This window comes from Oncorhynchus keta, chromosome 27, assembly GCF_023373465.1.
Source record: "Oncorhynchus keta strain PuntledgeMale-10-30-2019 chromosome 27, Oket_V2, whole genome shotgun sequence".
NCBI lineage: Eukaryota > Metazoa > Chordata > Actinopteri > Salmoniformes > Salmonidae > Oncorhynchus > Oncorhynchus keta.
In genome coordinates, this window is record NC_068447.1 from 44,378,303 (window position 1) to 44,395,227 (window position 16,925).

Below are 16,925 nucleotides of genomic sequence, written 5' to 3' on the forward strand. Positions count from 1 at the left end.
ATTAATTGAATAATAAAAATGTAACGAGCATTTTATTTAATTATTTTCAGAGCGCTATCTAGAGAGTGAAAGCGCCTGCGCCTCATAGGTAGACTGCTCGAGGATGCTGCCAGCTGTCGTGGCATACATTCAACCTCCGCCCCGCATGAGTTTCACCTCCAGCGTGGAGTGGACCTGCAAGCTGTTAATTGTAGCCTACCTGCTGCTCAAGAAAGATGACAGCTTCACACAGTTTTCTTCACCTTCTTTGGCTATTTTTTGTTCAAATTTATGCGTCCAGTGATTTGCCCATATGCAAAGAGGTAAGGAGCATGGAACGATAAGTTGCCTTTTTAACATAATTGTGACTAATTGACTGTATTTTCACCCATATGGCTTAACAATAACACAAAGTGCACTTCATTAGGTAACCTAAACAAAACCTGTTGCATTGCTTGACATAATTGTACATTTATTTTGTATAACTCGGATTTCAGATAACTTAACTAAACTGTAACGTTTCTATTAACTAGCTGGCATTTTCTACAGAATAATTGCAAACATTTTCCTGTAGTTTTCAATGCCGTCTTTTAAAAATACATGATCCATCATTTTATGGTCCATTATGAAAAGCATATTGACTGATCAGTTGGAGCAGAACTCATTCATATTGACATACACGTTGTCTGATGTAGCCTACGTCTCAGTTAGTAACCTCTGAATTTGACCTCCATAAATGCACTACACTGTTAACAACGAGCCATCATAAGTGAAGATGATCTAGAAACCTGATCGTATTTGAAGAAGTACCCTTCACACAATTAGTAGGAATATTTTATGAGTAATAGACGTTTGCTATTGTAGGCTTTATGGAAATATGATGCAAAAAGCAATGAGTTATCAGAACCATAGAATTCAAAACAGTCACACATGGCTGAATGGCCAGTTATAGGACAGAATAAATGCAAAGCTGTTGGTATGTCTGTTAGAATTCTGATGTAATATTATGGTATTTCAAGATAGTGGGGGTCAGGTGTTTTTTTTAAACTGTTTTATCACACTTTAAAGCATGGGGGGTGGTGGGAGAAGGAGTCTTGGTGGTAAGAGGTGCTGAACTGTACCCCTAGACCTAATCAACAGCCCAACTGTTCTCTATTTATTTTATTTTAAGTGCTGAGGTCAAATGTAATCATTTTAAAACTATGTTGGAACAATCATCAACCCCACACACACATTCACTCTGAGGAAGCCTATACAGAAATGAACCGGAAAAACAATAGATGCCTCATTTTCTACTTTCCTAAAGAGTTTGTCAATGTCATGTTAACTGAATTCAGTACTGCAGAGCTCCCGTACTCAACAGACAGACTGCAGGCCGGATCTGGACCAAGAACGAGGTCAATACGGACCATGGGTCCCAAATAAAATTAAAATTAAATAAAAAATGTATTTGTCATACACACGTATTTAGCAGATGTTATTGCGGGTGTAGGGAAATGTTTGTTTTGGGGGGGCGAACTCAATCGGGCTTCCACCCCAGTATCATATGAACACACATAAGACGTGGCGAAATGTGTAGAATTGTAGGAAATTAGCATTAAAACTACAAAATGTTCTCTCTGTCAACAAGAGGGGTGTGAACAGTTTGGGGTCGCATGGGTTGTGAGGTGGGGGTTTGTTATCACACTGATGAATGACAATATCCATTCAGACCGTTCTTTTCCACCTAGGAAATCTGTGAGACCGGACTGTCTCAAATAGTACTTGAGTACCCCTGCTGTAGAGGCTTCTGCTAGCAGCATTTCTCTTATGGACATGTGTTACACTGGTATGGCGTCAGTTAGTTTGGTGTTGCTTACATAGCCTTTATTAGTCATAGTCAGATGCCTGTGTGTGTTCAACAGTTTTCTGCCGTAAGCAAGTCCTTAGTTCTCCAGTTAACAGCTCTCCTGGCTGTAATCTACTTTCTCTTCTTACTATTTGCATAACTACTGTGGTGTTTGATAATGCCTAGGCATTTCTTGTATCAATAGCGTTGTCGCTGGGGTGTGAATGGAGAGCTGATATGCACCATGCTTGCTGGTATTGGAAGTTGTCACCATATATATGACCCATACATTATTCCTTGTTTGGGTTAACAAGGCTACATAAAGACTTCATAACACATTCTTAAGTCATACGTAACACATTCATAAGCTGTACACATTTCATGAATGCTTAGCAAAATCAGCTGGAGCAAAAACAGTTTATAGTAGAACTAACATCCCCAAGTGACTTGGCATCATGATTAGGCCCATGTAAGGACAATGTGTTCCAGGAAACCTACAGCCACCTTTACCTCAAGGTGAGAGAGCTTAGAGGCAGATTAAGTTGAAGGGACACCATGGCTGACTGATTCATCAGAATTATTTGTTTTCTGACAGAACCTGTGTGTGTGTGCCTGTGAGACCATGAGGAGACAGGGTCACAATGTCCCGTTGCCACGGTTTACTCATGTTTTTATGAACAAGGAGTATCAGATTCGAGCCAGGCAGAGCACATCTTCAATTCATGAATTTTCATTTTATCCATCAACGGTTCACTTTCACTCCCTCTCCCACTCTGTCTCTCTGTCTCTCTCTCTCTTCTCCTCCCACTCTGTCTCTCTGTCTCCCTCCCCCTCTCTCTCCCTCTCCCACTCTGTCTCTCTGTCTCTCTCTCTCTTCTTCTACCTCTCTGTCTCCCCCCCCCCCTCTCTCTCCCTCTTCTCCTCCCACTCACTCCCCTTATCTCTAAAACAAAAGCTAATGTAGCTGCACTAACAAAAAACAGAAGTGTGTTAGAGGGAACATTTGTCTGCTGGTTGTTAACTATTAATCCTACATGGTCCAGAGTGGGGGTTAGGCTTACTCTGCAAAGTGGTCTTGTTATACAGTGCAATACTATTGAACAGAGTCCTATGGGCCCTGGTTAAAAGTAGTGCACTAGGTTGGGAATAGGGTGTCATTTGAGACGTAGCCCAGTAATTCTTGACATATGTGGCCCAATGGCCTATTTAGATGCCTTGACTTTCACCCCTGTACTAGCCTTGCTTGTCAGGACTCACGCCACTCCACAGTGGCTATGAGAAAGAGCCTGAGTGCCAGTCCCATTTCTGCTGTCTTGCCAACCCCTTATGGAATTATCATGTCAGTGAGTGACAAGGAGTTGGAATGATAGTACAAACATACTCTATCTGGGACCAGGCTAGGAAGAGACCGTACTCTTCTGTATATTCTCAGTATGCATTTTATATTCTGCTTACTGACTCACTGCTTACATCTTCTAAGTAAAGAGTACTCCTACGATGACGTTATGATGGGAGGGCTACACCTACAGCAACCTTTGTCGAAGGAAGACTTAACGTTTACTGTTTCTTGTTGGCACTCTATCACACCTATAGCAAAGCCACTTGAAACAAACAAGACATCTTATGTTTCCTGCCCTCTGTCTGTAGTTGTAATGACTCACTAAGAGATGATTGCGATGAGTTGTTGACAGAAGGGTTGGCCTGGTCTGTAGCTTTTCCATATTTTTCCTTGGCTACTAAACAAGTCAATAACCCCAAGGTGAGGGAGATTAAGACAACAGGTGAGGCAGCAGCCTCTTTCTTGACTGCGCAAATATTGATCCGATCCTTCTATTTGGAAAGGGGGTTGGTCTAGTTTAGAGGGAAATTGGGCTTAAGGTAATGCATTATGTTGAGAAATCATGTGTATTGGCCAGTTATAACATTTTTAAGTCAGTTAAATCAGTCAAAATGTATTATTTCACACATTTTAGACTCTCTGAGCATGATTACAATGGTAAAATGGTCCATCAAAATGAATGTGAGTTTATTTAGGAGTTGACTTGAATATACTCTGAATGGATATCTGTGAATTAGGTCATAACCTGTGTGATGTCATCTTCCAGAAAGTCCCAATACACTGATCTCCAACTAGTACACTCCACCTACTTCTCAAAAACTAGTGTCACCATTAGAGGACTACCTTGTGAGCATTTCATCCATTGTTCAGGCTCTATACACAAAGTATATATAAATACCTGAGAAGTGTGAGTCTGGGTGTGTTTTTTCTTGCAGTCCGACTACCACTTTGAGTATACAGACTGCGATGTGCTGGGGTCTCGATGGAGGGTGGCAGTGCCCAATAAACCAGACACATGCACAGGCCTCCCTGACCCTGTCAAGGGCACACAGTGTAGTGAGTACCCTACCTACCTACCTACCTACCTGCCTACCGACCTGACCTACCCTACCCTACCCTACCCTACCCTACCCTACCCTACCCTACCCTACCTACCCACCCTACCTTGCTCTACTTTCATACCATGTACTAACTATACTATATAACACCCATCCCTCGATCCAATATCACAGTCATAAGTATACCCTTATTACAACTCTCTACATGCAGTACACAGTTTCAAGGTAATTCTCAGTCTTTCTCTTGATACTTCACCTTCTCCCTCACCTCCTTTTCAAAACGTCGGAGTTAAGTAAGGAGACCATTGGAGGACGTTTTCTCCTCAGAACCTATGACGTTTTGAAGAGGCGGGGAGAGAGGACGTGAGGAGCAAAGAAAGGACTATTGAGATGCACCCACAGTGTCTTCCTGGCCTGCACTAGTCTCATCCCTCTCTTCTCCCCCCCAGCGTTCTCCTGCAGCGAGGGGGAGTTCCTGGACATGAGAAGCCAGGAGTGTCAGAAGTGTTCTGGTGGGACCTACTCTCTGGGGACAGGCGTGGCCTTCGATGAGTGGGACAGCATGCCGGCTGGCTTCATCTCACACGGGATGAACATGAACATAGCTGACATCTACACCAACTGCTCAAAGTCAGTATCTCTCTCTGTCTTGCTTACAGCTGGTATGGCAAGAGAGTAGTAACTCTTCATCTCAAGCTTCGGTTATTTTATGGCCATTTACATCAGCCTGGTCCCAGATCTGTACAGCCAATTCCTGTTGGCAAGACAGTACAAACCGATCTGGGACCAGGCTACCTTTCTACACAGCCGCATACTGTTTAGTGCATTGGAAGCCACCCCTATTTTGGTTCCTATTTATCTCAACCTTTAGAGCTACTGTCTATTTCTAACAGTATTTGTCTCTTTTGTCTTCCACTATAGCTCGACCTGGATACCGAAAGGCGACTACATTGCCTCGAACATAGATGAGTGCACCTCTACCTTGTCCTACGCGGTGAGCCTGAAGAAAGCAGGCACTGTGTCCTTTGAGTACTTCTACCCAGACAACACCATCTTCTTTGAATTCTACGTGAGTGTTGCATGTTCTATGTTTTAAGTGTTCTATGTGAGTGTTCCATGATGATACTCTTCATTCATTCCAATGGACAGGGCTACGTGATGTGCTCCTCAATCGATCTCCATCATCTCCGTGCTATCTAAACGAGTAACTGTAATGAACTCAACTGTGTGTCAGGCAGCAATGTTATATTGATCTCCTCGCACTGTCTTGTCCTCCGTCCAGGTTCAGAATGACCAGTGCGAGTCCACAGACTCTGAGGGTCGCTGGATGAGGACCTCAGAGAAAGACTGGACTCCCCACAATGTGAGTCTTACTAATACAGCCCCCACATTTCCATACACTGAGCATGGTGGGGTGGGTGACCCTAATCTCAGAACCTTAAACCAAATCTTATCTGCGTGAGCTACGCTAATGTCTATTAACAAATTAAGGGAGTTTATGTATGACCCCGACGGTTTCTCTCACTCTCTGTCCAGTTGAAGCTGAATCGAGGCAACAACGTGCTCTACTGGAGGACCACGTCTTTTGCACTGGTGGGCAGTGCTGTCAAACCTGTGCTGCTTCGCAACATTGCTGTCTCAGGTACTATACAGCAGTCATCAATGTCATCATTAGCAGATTGCCCTCGCTTGTTTATTTAGGCTTGATTATGATACCCCGGCAGGAATATTTGAATCATTAGTCAAAACATTTGAGCAATTTGTAGACCCAACACCTAGCAAACTCGTCAAGAGATTAGGATCTCTTGGTGTAACGGTTTGACAGTCGCTGGACCGAGGTTTATGTCCCGGTTGGGGCCACCCCTCAAAAGTGCTGCAATGTGAAAAACTGTAAAGCTAAGATGCACACCTCTTCTTACTCTCGTTTCTGTTAATCATTACTGATTGGTAATCGTCCTTCTCCTCCAGGGGTTGCCTATACGTCAGAGTGTTTCCATTGTAAACCTGGGACCTACAGCGCCAAGCCAGGCTCTGCTCACTGTACCCCCTGCCCTGCTGACTCCTACTCCAACAAGGGAGCCACGGTGTGCCAGCAGTGTGAAGTAGACAAATATGCAGGTATGCTTGCATTCTAGCACCAACTACGGTACCAGTCCAAAAGTTTAGACACACCTACTAATTTTTTACAATTTTCTACATTGTAGAATAATAGTGAAGACAAAAACTATGAAATAACACATATTATTGAATCATGTAGTAACCAAAAACGTGTTAAACAAATTAAATATATTTTAGATTTGAGATTCTTCAAATAGCCACCCTTTCCCTTGATGACAGCTTTGCACACTCTTGGCATTCTCTCAACCAGCTTCATGAGGAATGTTTTTCCAACAGTCTTGAAGGAGTTCCCACATATTCTAAGCACTTGTTGTCTGCTTTTCCTTCACTCTGCGGTCCAACTCATCCCAAAACATCTCAATGAGGTCGGGTGGTTGTGGAGACCAGGTCATCTGATGCAGCACTCCATCACTCTCCTTGGTCAAATAGCCCTTACACAGCCTGGAGGAGGGTTTGGGGTCATTGTCCTGTTGAAAAACAAATGATAGTCACACTAAGTGCAAAACAGATGAGATGAAGTATCGCTGCAGAATGCTGTGGTAGCCATGCTGTTTAAGTGTGCCTTGAATTCTAAATAAATCACTGACAGTGTCACCAGCAAAGCACGCCCACACTACCACACCTCTTCCTCCATGCTTCACAGTGGGAACTACACATGCCGAGAATATTCACCTACTCTGCGTCTCACATAGACACGGCGGTTGGAACCAAAAATATCAAATTTGGACTCATCGGAGCAAAGGACGGATTTCCACTGGTCTAATGTCCATTGCTTGTGTTTCTTGACCCAATCAAGGCTTTTCAGGTTTTGTCGATAGTTTTGTCGATATAGGACTCGTTTTACTGTGGATATAGATACTTTTGTACCTGTTTCCTCCAGCATCTTCACAAGGTCCTTTGCTGTTGTTCTGGGGTTGATTTGCACTTTTCGCACCAAAGTACGTTTATCTCTAGGAGACAGAACGCGTCTCCTTCCTGAGCGGTGTGACGGCTGCGTGGTCCCATGGTGTTTATACTTGCGTACTATTGTTTGTACAAATCAATGTAGTACCTTCAAGTGTTTGGAAATTGCTCCCAAGGATGAACCAGACTTGTGGAGGTCTACAATTATTTTTCTGAAGTCTTGGCTGATTTCTTTTGATTTTCCCATGATGTCAAGCAAAGAGGCACTGAGTTTGAAGGTACTGCTTGAAATACATCCACAGGTACACCACCAATTGACTCAAATGATGTCAATTAGCCTATCAGAAGCTTCTAAAGCCATGACCTCATTTTCTGGAATTTTCCAAGCTGTTAAAAGACACACTCAACTTTGTGTATGTACACTTCTGACCTACTGGAATTGTGATATAGTGAATTATAGGTGAAATAATGTCTGTCTGTAAACAATTGTTGGAAAAATGACTTGTGTCATGCACAAAATAGATGTCCTAACCAACTTTCCAAAACTATAGTTTGTTAACAAGAAATGTGTGGAGTGGTTGAAAAATTATTTTAACGACTCCAACCTAAGTGTAAGTAAACTAGATATTTCTCCCTGTTACAACCACTTGAATAGTGGATTGCTCATTTGCAAGTCACCACACACATTTGTAATTTATGCGAATATACTGTATATGCTCTTGGTTCAGTTAAATGCACAGGCTGTGTGGTTGGTTGACTTAGTCTAAGTGTGTATGGTATCTCTGGATCTTAATGGTGGTTGTGTTTTTCTCCTGCCTCCTGGCGGTTTTCCCCTGGGTCGTGTTCAGTAGGGTACACCGTAACAAAAATTTTAGCAACAGAACACAAATATCTGTTTTGTTATTGGACAAGTTCATGCACTATACCACTCTGTTTCGAAATGTGACTGAACACAACCTACTGAACACAACCTTTGTTTCCTTTGTTCAAACTCTTCTTCCAGAGGCCGGATCAGGGAGCTGCAAGCGGAGGCCTGCATGTACCACCAGTGACTACTTCTACACACACACCCCATGTGACTCCAAAGGACAGGTAATACTATGGGAAAAGTAAATGAGAAAGTAAATGAAGCTGACTGACAATGCTGTTCTTATGTGAGCAGTCAGTTGGTTTTTCATGGCTCGGGTCACTGCAGTGACCACCAGCTGCAGTTGGTATCAGCTTTCCTTACATATTAATTTCCTGTTTAGCCCTGACAGGTTCTATTCAAGCAGTATGTGCTCAGTCATGATGATTATCCATAATGTAGCATATATACAGTACCAGTCAAAAGTTTGGACACACCTTCTCATTACAGGGTTTTTCTTTATTTGTAAAATGTTCTAAATTGTAGAATACGAGTGAAGACATCAAAACTATGAAATAACACATATGGAATCATGTAGTAACCCAAAAAGTGTTAAAAAAAATAAAAATAAAAATTATATTTGAGATTCTTCAAAGTAGCCACCCTTTTCCTTGATGACAGCTTTGCACAGTCTTGGCATTATCTCAACCAGCCTCATGAGGTAGTCACCTGGAATGCATTTCAATTAACATGTGCCTTGTTAAAAGTGAATTTGTGGAATTTCTTTCCTTAATGCTTTTGAGCAAATCAGTTGTGTTGTGACAGGGTAGGGGTGGTATACAGAAGATAGCCCTATTTGGTAAAAGACCAAGTCCATATTATGGCAAGGACAGCTCAAATAAGCAAAGAGAAATAAGGGCAAAGAGAAATGACAGTCCATCATTACTTTAAGACATGGTCAGTCAATCCTGAAAATGTCAAGAACACAAAAACATGAGGACCGCCACAGGAATGGAAGGCACAGAGTTACCTCTGCTGCAGAGGATAAGTTCATTAGAGTTACCAGCCTCAGAAATCAGCAATTAACTGCACCTCAGATTGCAGCCCAAATAAATGCTTCAAGGAGTTCAAGTAACAGACACATCTCAACATCAACTGTTCGGAGGAGACTGCGTGAATCAGGCCTTCAAGGTCGATTTGTTGCAAAGAAACCATGACTAAAGGACACCAATAAGAAGGAGAGACTTGCTTGGTCCAAGGAACATGAGCAATGGACATTAGATCAGTGGAAAGCTGTCCTTTGGTCTTATGAGTCCAAATTTGAAATTTTTGGTTCCAACCGCTGCCTTTGTGAGACGCAGAGTAGGTGAACGGATGATTTCTTGCATGTGTGTTTCCCACTGTGAAGCATGGAGGAGGAGGAGGTGTGATGCTGTGGGAGTGCTTTGCTGGTGACACGGGCAGTGATTTATTTCGAATTCAAGGCACACTTAATGGCTACCACAGCATTCTGCAGCGGTACGCCATCCCATTTATTTTTCAATAGGACTATGACCCAAAACACATCTCAAGGCTGTGTAAGGGCTATTTGACCAATAAGGAGAGTGATGGAGTGCTGCATCAGATGATCTGGCATCCACAATCACACTACCTCAAGGAAAAGCAGCTAACAAGTGCTCAGCATATGTGGGAACTCCTTCAAGACTCTTGGAAAATAATTCCAGGTGACTACCTCATGAAGCTGGTTGAGAGAATGCCAAGAGTGTGCAAAGCTGTCATCAAGGTAAAGGGTGGCTACTTTGAAGAATCTCAAATATAAAATATATTTTGATTTGTTCACCACCTTTTTGGTTACTACATGATTCCATATGTGTTATTTCATCATTTTTATGTCTTCACTATTATTCTACAATGTATAAAATAGTACAAATAAAGAAACATTCTTAAATGAGTAGGTGTGTTCAAACTTTTGACTGGTACTGTACATTGATGTGATATGTGGTTATTTTACCTCACTTAGTTGATTACACCTATTATACATGAATACGAGTGTCTTGCTAAATGAGTCAAATGTAAATGTAATTCATAACTCTTGCTGTGTTTCTTAGACCCAGCTGATGTACAAGTGGATCGAGCCAAAGATCTGTAGTGAGATCGTTGAAGGGACCGTGGATAACAGTACTGGAGGAGCGGTGAAGCTACCAGCCTCTGGACAGATGGAGACCTGCCCTCCCTGTAACCCTGGCTTCTCTGTCACCAACACCTCAGGCTGCGAACCCTGTCCTCACGGATCCTACTCCAATGGAACAGGTGGGAAAACCCCTCCTCAACGATTGATGAAATGTATTCACGGAAATAGACATTATTGTGCTATGTTTTGTGCTAGGTGCTAACTTACGCCAATGTTTTTATGCTGTCTGATCTTTTGTCGCATTAATTATTTACTTAATCCTCTATGTCCCCTTTGGGACATAAGACCACTTTGGCACAAATGTAAACCCATTTTAACTGTAGCTCTCAATCCCTCATGTCCATATCCAGCCTGTGCTGATTGCTTGAGGGCCGCTGGTGGGCAACAAACCCTCTACTGTCTCTTTATCCAACACTCTCTATCCAACTCATACTCTATGTGCAGCCTGTGCAGAGTGTCCTGTCGGAACAGAGCCGGTGGTGGGCTTTGAGTACAAGTGGTGGAACAAGATGCCTGACAACATGAGGAGCTCTGTCTACAGCCGGGAGTACAGCGACTCAGCCAGGAGCACGGGCAAGGGACTCGAATACCTTTTTCGCTCTACTGAGGCAAACCAAGCCAAGTTGTAATGGGCTGGCCTAGTTATGAATAGGCAATAGTTACAGTGGACTCAGGAGCACTGGTACATATGTAGAGGACTCTAATACCCTTTTTACACTGTCACGCTGACCCGAACCGCACTGTGGTGATTTTGGTGTGTAACCAGGACAACTGGTACAGCTCTGCTTGGCTCGGTTTGGCTAAATTCAGCAGTGTGAAAAAGGCCTACTTTTGAATGAGCAGTAATTTACTTGATCCTGAGTGTTGCATTGGACGTGATGTGCACTCTCTGTTGGTGGTCTGTGAAGTTATTGATTGTTGATCTGTTGTTGTGACTGGCAGGATGGGAGGTGGCAGGAGAGTACATCTACACCACCCAAGGGGATCTGGACTCTGACTACATGATGCTCTCACTCACTGTCCCTGGATACAGGTCGGGCTCACAGGGTCAATCTGTGGAAGTTACAACAAACACCTGAATGAAACTGCTTATGAATGGGTTATGTATGAGTTATGAGTTATGAATGTGTTATAGAGTCATTTTACATAGGTACCCTTCTAAAAAAAAGGGTTACCCTTGAATTGAACATATTTGCATAATTACTGTATGTGTATTGTTACAGTATATGTGTTGTACAGTAGGTGTCATTGATGCGGCTGTAGTAAAAAATAAAAAATAAATGTAAATAGAAGTTACCTTAAGTGTTTTCTGTCTCCCTAGGTTGCCTCACTCGGTGGCTAAAGATGAGGAGAGGAGTGAACTGTCACGGATCTCCTTTGTCTTTGAGACCCAGTGCACCGCTGATTGTACCCTCTACTTTATGGCGGTGGGAGAGAATATCTAATGCCACACTTCATGCAACAATTTAAAGTATTTGTAGTCACATAGTGCATTTTGGTTCATCCGTATTCAAGACCTACAGAGTTGTAACATTGATGTAAACAAAAATACATATTCTGTGGCCCTTATGGAAAATGGATGAAATATAAGGGTTCTTCTTGTTCTTTTCCCAGGGTTACAGTGAGAGGACCAATGACATGGTGGAACACTGGAGTGGCACGACCAGGAAACAGTCCTACTCCTACCTAGTGAAGAGCAACAGCACCGTCAGCTTTACCTGGGGCTTCCAACGCACCCAAGCCTACAGTGAGGTGAGATAGATGGACACAGACACACTCAACACACTTAGATCCATGGAAATTTCAGCCGTTTCATTGCCGAGCTTTCCATCACAGAAAGTGGACCTTTACCTGAGGGTCAACACGCCCCATGTCTTCCGAGACACTAACACATCTCTGCCGACAATGCATCTCTGCATGACTCAACTCCGCAATAACATTTCAGCCCCTTACGAAGGAGTGATGTGTGTGTTTGACTAGTGTGGCATAGCCTTCCATACTCTGTGAGTACTGTCCCTAACTTCTCCTCAGGTGAGGCAGTACAGCGGCGACTTTGCCAAGATGTACACTGTCCAAATCACCAACGTGGTGGGTGGTGTGGCCTCTCAGTGTCGCCACTGTGCCTTGGGCTCCGGGTCGGCCTCCGAATGCGTCCCCTGCCCTCCGGCCCACTACATGGTCAATGGGACAGGCGTGTGTAAGAGCTGCCCTCCCAACACCTTCATCAGGGCTGATCAGACTGTAGGGGAGGCAGCCTGTATCCACTGTGGACCCAATACGCACAGCAACAAGGTAAGGAAAGGGATCGACGACAAACTGAAGAACTGTTGTATTCGTGCATTGATCAGATAACGTAGGCCTGCGCGTAACGGTTTATAGCTGGGAACGGAACACAAATCAAAGTACTAATAAAGATCAATGCATCATTGTTGCATTTTTAAAGCCTGTGTTACACAATACTTATTTATTGTGTTTTGAAGGTGTGCCCATGATAATGCATTTCATTGTTTCCCCGATAATGGTATTGCATTTGTGTCCATGATAATGTATGGTAATAATGTCCCCCCCCCCCATCCCCTCACAGGCCCACTCAGCCTGTGTTAGCGACTGTAGACTGGACCTGCAGTCCACCGGCGGAGGAGAGGTCCTCCAATATGACTTCACTCCCCTGGCTAACATCACCAGCTTCCAGAGCAGCCCACGCTTCACCAGTAAAGGCCTCCGATACTTCCACCAGTTCAGGGTCGGCCTCTGTGGAGAAGAGGTACGGGCTGATGGATGCATATGGTTATATTTAGAATACACCTTTGGTCAATCTCAAAATGATTTTCCTCGCTTCTTTGCATCCTCTCTTCATACCTGATCAAAATGTCAGAGGAGAGCTTTGGAGAAGATCTCATCTTTCTATCTCCTCGAATGCTCTTCTCGCTTCCCTCTGACGCAAGGAAATAGGACGCAAGGAATGAAGAAAAATACCTTTGAGATTTACCCCTTGAAAACAGTAACGATGGCTTCACAGAAACTCACATTAATGGTGATTCTCTGTTGTGACCCATGTAGGGCAGAGAGGTGGCGGTGTGTGTGGACAACGTGACAGAGAGCAGGAAGGAGGTCAGAGGTTACGCCTGCCAGTCCACTGTGGTGCCCTCTGAGGTCAGAGGTCAGAGTGTGGTGTCATCACAACCCTTCACTATCGGTGACACACTCATTGGTAAGAGATCAAGCTTTACTCCATGGTGCATCCCTCTCAAATAGCAATGGATACACACCAAAAATCACCTAGCTGGGCTTGGGGACAGCTTTGCATGAAGCCAAGCATGCACATTAAATGACTATTGTCCATTTGCTTTGTTGGGTAACTTTACCAACTGATCATGATCAACAGGGTGGTGTACAGAAAACGCTGTCACCATTTCTCCTCTCTTTCTTTAACATGTTCTGTTTCTGTCTGAAGGGGTTACCTCTGACACATCTCTGGATAGCATTGCCTCCCTTGAGAGCTCTTTCATTACCAAGTCCAACCTGCCTGATGTCATTTTCTACTACAGGTATCATCATCAATCTGGGTTTTCAAATCAAACTAATCTGTTAGTGTTCCAGGGGTGTTGTATACTTTCAAGCCAGTACTTTTGAAATGTTAATGCAGAGACATTCTAGGTGTTCTAGTGGTGGCTATTTTGCTGTTCTACAATAGAGTACTATCCCAACTCAGTACTATATAACCTCTCTTTATCTGCCACTGAACTCTGTATTTAGAAGTCATATTATGTCCACCGCAGGTCCAGTGAAACAACACAGGCATGTAAAAAGGGAAGGACGACTACCATCAGACTGAGATGTGATCCTACAGTGACAGGAAAAGACCAGATTACACTCCCAAGGTATGGACTACTCTACATGACGAACTGACTGAAGGAAGCTATGGGGACTCTCAAAATGTGGCTGAACTGACAGACATGCTGATATTTGTACAGAGAGTGACTTCCTGTGGAATAATGGTGGAACTACAACTACTACACCACCTCAAATAAAGACTTGCTATATTACAGCTTAGCCTTGACCCCAGCTGTACTGTGTGATGTCTGGCAGACTACAGTGTGCTAAGCTCTCCCAACCCCGAGTAAGAGCAGAGCGCCAACAGTTGCTAGGCGGATTTTAACATTTGATTCGGTCTTTGTTGTCCTGTCCAGTAAATGTTCAGAGGGGACGTGTGACGGTTGCTCCTTCCATTTCCTATGGCGGTCTCTGTATGCCTGTCCACTCTGTACAGAGAGCCACTACAGAGAGATAGTCAGCGCCTGTATTCAGGGAATACAGGTAAGATAGTACATTATTACAGAGTCCTTGCTTTCTTACACTCTTCTTTTCTGGCTTTGGGGCATACGGCTACAAAAAGCTTCTACATCATGCCAGACAGTCCTTTGCAGCTTTTCGATTCTTAACTAGGCACGTTGTCTAATGTAGACTTGCGATAACACTATCAAAACAGCCAAATTGTACCAATGTGTATGTGTTTGTGTGTCTCTCTTTCGCTCTCTATTTCAGAGAACCACCTACGTGTGGCAGCAGCCCCTACAGTGCACTGGTGGTGTGTCCCTTCCTGCCCAGACGGTCAGTGCCTGTGTGACCCTGGACTTCTGGCTGAAGGTCGGATTGTCCACAGGGACGGTCGCTGCCATACTGCTCATCAGCATCAGCTGCTACTTCTGGAAGAGAACTCGCAAGTAAGATACAGTCTGTCTATGTGTGTGTGTGTGTGTGTTGTGTACACCTGTACATGCATGTGAGGAGTGACAGGAGTCTATTTGTGTGTGTGTGTGTGTGTGTATCCGTGCACCAGTGACGGTGTGTGGTTTTTCTCCCCTCCACATGCAGGCTGGAATATAAGTACTCCAAGCTGATGATGACTGCTGGAGATAAGGAGTGTGAGCTGCCTGCTGCAGACAGCTGTGCCATTATGGAGGGGGAAGATGCAGAGGACGACCTCATCTACCTCACCAAGAAATCCTTCTTCACGAAGATCAAGTCCTTCTCCAGAGAGGTGAGGCCAAAAAGGTGGTGATGTGATGTTTTTTTTTTTTAAAGACAGGAGTCCTCCTTATACAGGGAACTGGACACAATATCTATATCACTGTATGTGGTTTGTATACATATTTTGCATTGCAAAGATTTTTTTGTTATAAAATGCCTGACCTGTGTCTGTAATTCTGTAACTCAAAACTCCAAGAGACATTGAAATGGCAATGGAAAGTAGTATATAACTTAGTTACTATCTTATCCATGAATGTTTTGATCACTCTAAAATGAGAACACCTGTATTTGATGTGTTTCCACAGAGATCATCAGATGGATTTGACTCTGTTCCCCTGAAGTCATCATCAGGTTTGGAGATGGAGATGAGCTAGAGCGAGGATTCCCAAATGTTTTTTTTTTATGCCGCAGCGCCCTAACAATGATAAGGCTCTGGTGGACCCCCCCCCCCCAATTTGGAAACCCCTGAGCTAGAAGAGTACCTGAAACCTCATTCAACCTCTGGATGAAGGAACACATATGGGATGTAATAATTATTCATTGAGTTGAAATGTAAAGAGCGTTGCAGATAGAAATGTATTAAATAGAGCTGACGATTTCCTGGACCCCATTCTACCTGTTCTACACAATTAGGGTTACAAAATTCCCAGGTTTTCCAGAAATCCCAGGTGGAAGATTCCTGGAATCAGGAAGGAATAAGCAGGAAATCTGGGATTCCTCCAACCAGGATTTCTGGAAAACTTGGGATTTCTGGAAAATATGGGGAAAGTTACCAGAATTCTGCAACCCTATACACAATACATTTCTATTGCAATGTTCTGCAATGTTGCACCATCCTGAACAGTATGAATGTGGCTCCCCTCACTGCATAGCACCAATGGACAAGAAGCATATATTCTAAACCAAACAGAAAGGAATGAATGGAACAGCCGGAACATGATGGAAGTCTTTATAAGTTCAGAGAGTGATGAACAGAGCAAACATTTTGTTCAGAAACACTCAATTTAAACCCTCAACATCTCTGGGATGTTGCAAGGACTAGATAATGAGAATATGTTTTTTATCTGAAGTTATGTATTTGGTCATATCAAAACAAATGCTTGTTTCCAGGGGGAGAATGCATTTCTAATGAAATCGTGTTGGTGTTTTGGTGCTAATATGGACCGATTTGTTGCTCTGCTAATAGCAATACAGTTTGCAGCCATGTAGTGGGTACCTGATCTTTTATGGTGAGATTTATTTTCCACAATATTTTAGATATATTTTCACGAAACATGTGAACCTGTGCTTTTGTTGAATTAATTATGTCTTACAGTAACGTGTGCATTTTCATTATTAAAGGCCATTATGGGTCTTCCTTATGACAATACAACATCTTTAAAATATATATATTTAAAAATAAATCCAACTGTCTGTTGCCAAAATTACTGTATTTTATTTCTACTCCACTACTGGGGTATAGTTTTATTTGATTTGGAAATAGAGCCATTTACTTAATGTTTGATACATGTTTCATTTATTGAATCTTGAAAGTAATTTTCTTAGCATTAAATTCACTGTTTGTCTATGCTCTTAAATAAACTTATAAAAAAGGTTCTGTGAAAAAAAGACGTTTGTCCAAAGACATTACA

At 43.0% G+C, this 16,925-nt stretch overlaps 1 protein-coding gene across 1 annotated transcript; it reads left to right on the forward strand.

The window, feature by feature from the left end:
* The first annotated feature begins 81 nt into the window (after window positions 1-81).
* Window positions 82-16,888, forward strand: elapor1 (endosome-lysosome associated apoptosis and autophagy regulator 1). The gene is made up of 22 exons (XM_035739385.2): window positions 82-302; window positions 4,082-4,202; window positions 4,654-4,834; window positions 5,126-5,273; window positions 5,487-5,567; window positions 5,741-5,846; window positions 6,173-6,322; window positions 8,229-8,317; window positions 10,181-10,382; window positions 10,708-10,836; window positions 11,206-11,296; window positions 11,585-11,690; window positions 11,878-12,015; window positions 12,295-12,555; window positions 12,848-13,027; window positions 13,324-13,474; window positions 13,718-13,811; window positions 14,043-14,144; window positions 14,454-14,580; window positions 14,809-14,987; window positions 15,139-15,304; window positions 15,600-16,888. The coding sequence occupies exons 1-22, from the start codon at window positions 216-218 to the stop codon at window positions 15,666-15,668; spliced, it is 2,958 nt and encodes a 985-aa protein (XP_035595278.1). The 5' UTR covers window positions 82-215; the 3' UTR covers window positions 15,669-16,888.
* The last annotated feature ends 37 nt before the right edge of the window (window positions 16,889-16,925 follow it).

What these genes read in the sequence shown, in the direction of transcription:
- elapor1 (XM_035739385.2), top strand. Translation starts at nt 216, where the DNA reads ATGACAGCTTCACACAGTTTTCTTCACCTTCTTTGGCTATTTTTTGTT. An exon ending in CCAATACGCACAGCAACAAG is followed by an intron (nt 12,556 to 12,847) that starts GTAAGGAAAGGG and finishes ATCCCCTCACAG; the next exon opens with GCCCACTCAGCCTGTGTTAG. An exon ending in CCTGTATTCAGGGAATACAG is followed by an intron (nt 14,581 to 14,808) that starts GTAAGATAGTAC and finishes TCTCTATTTCAG; the next exon opens with AGAACCACCTACGTGTGGCA.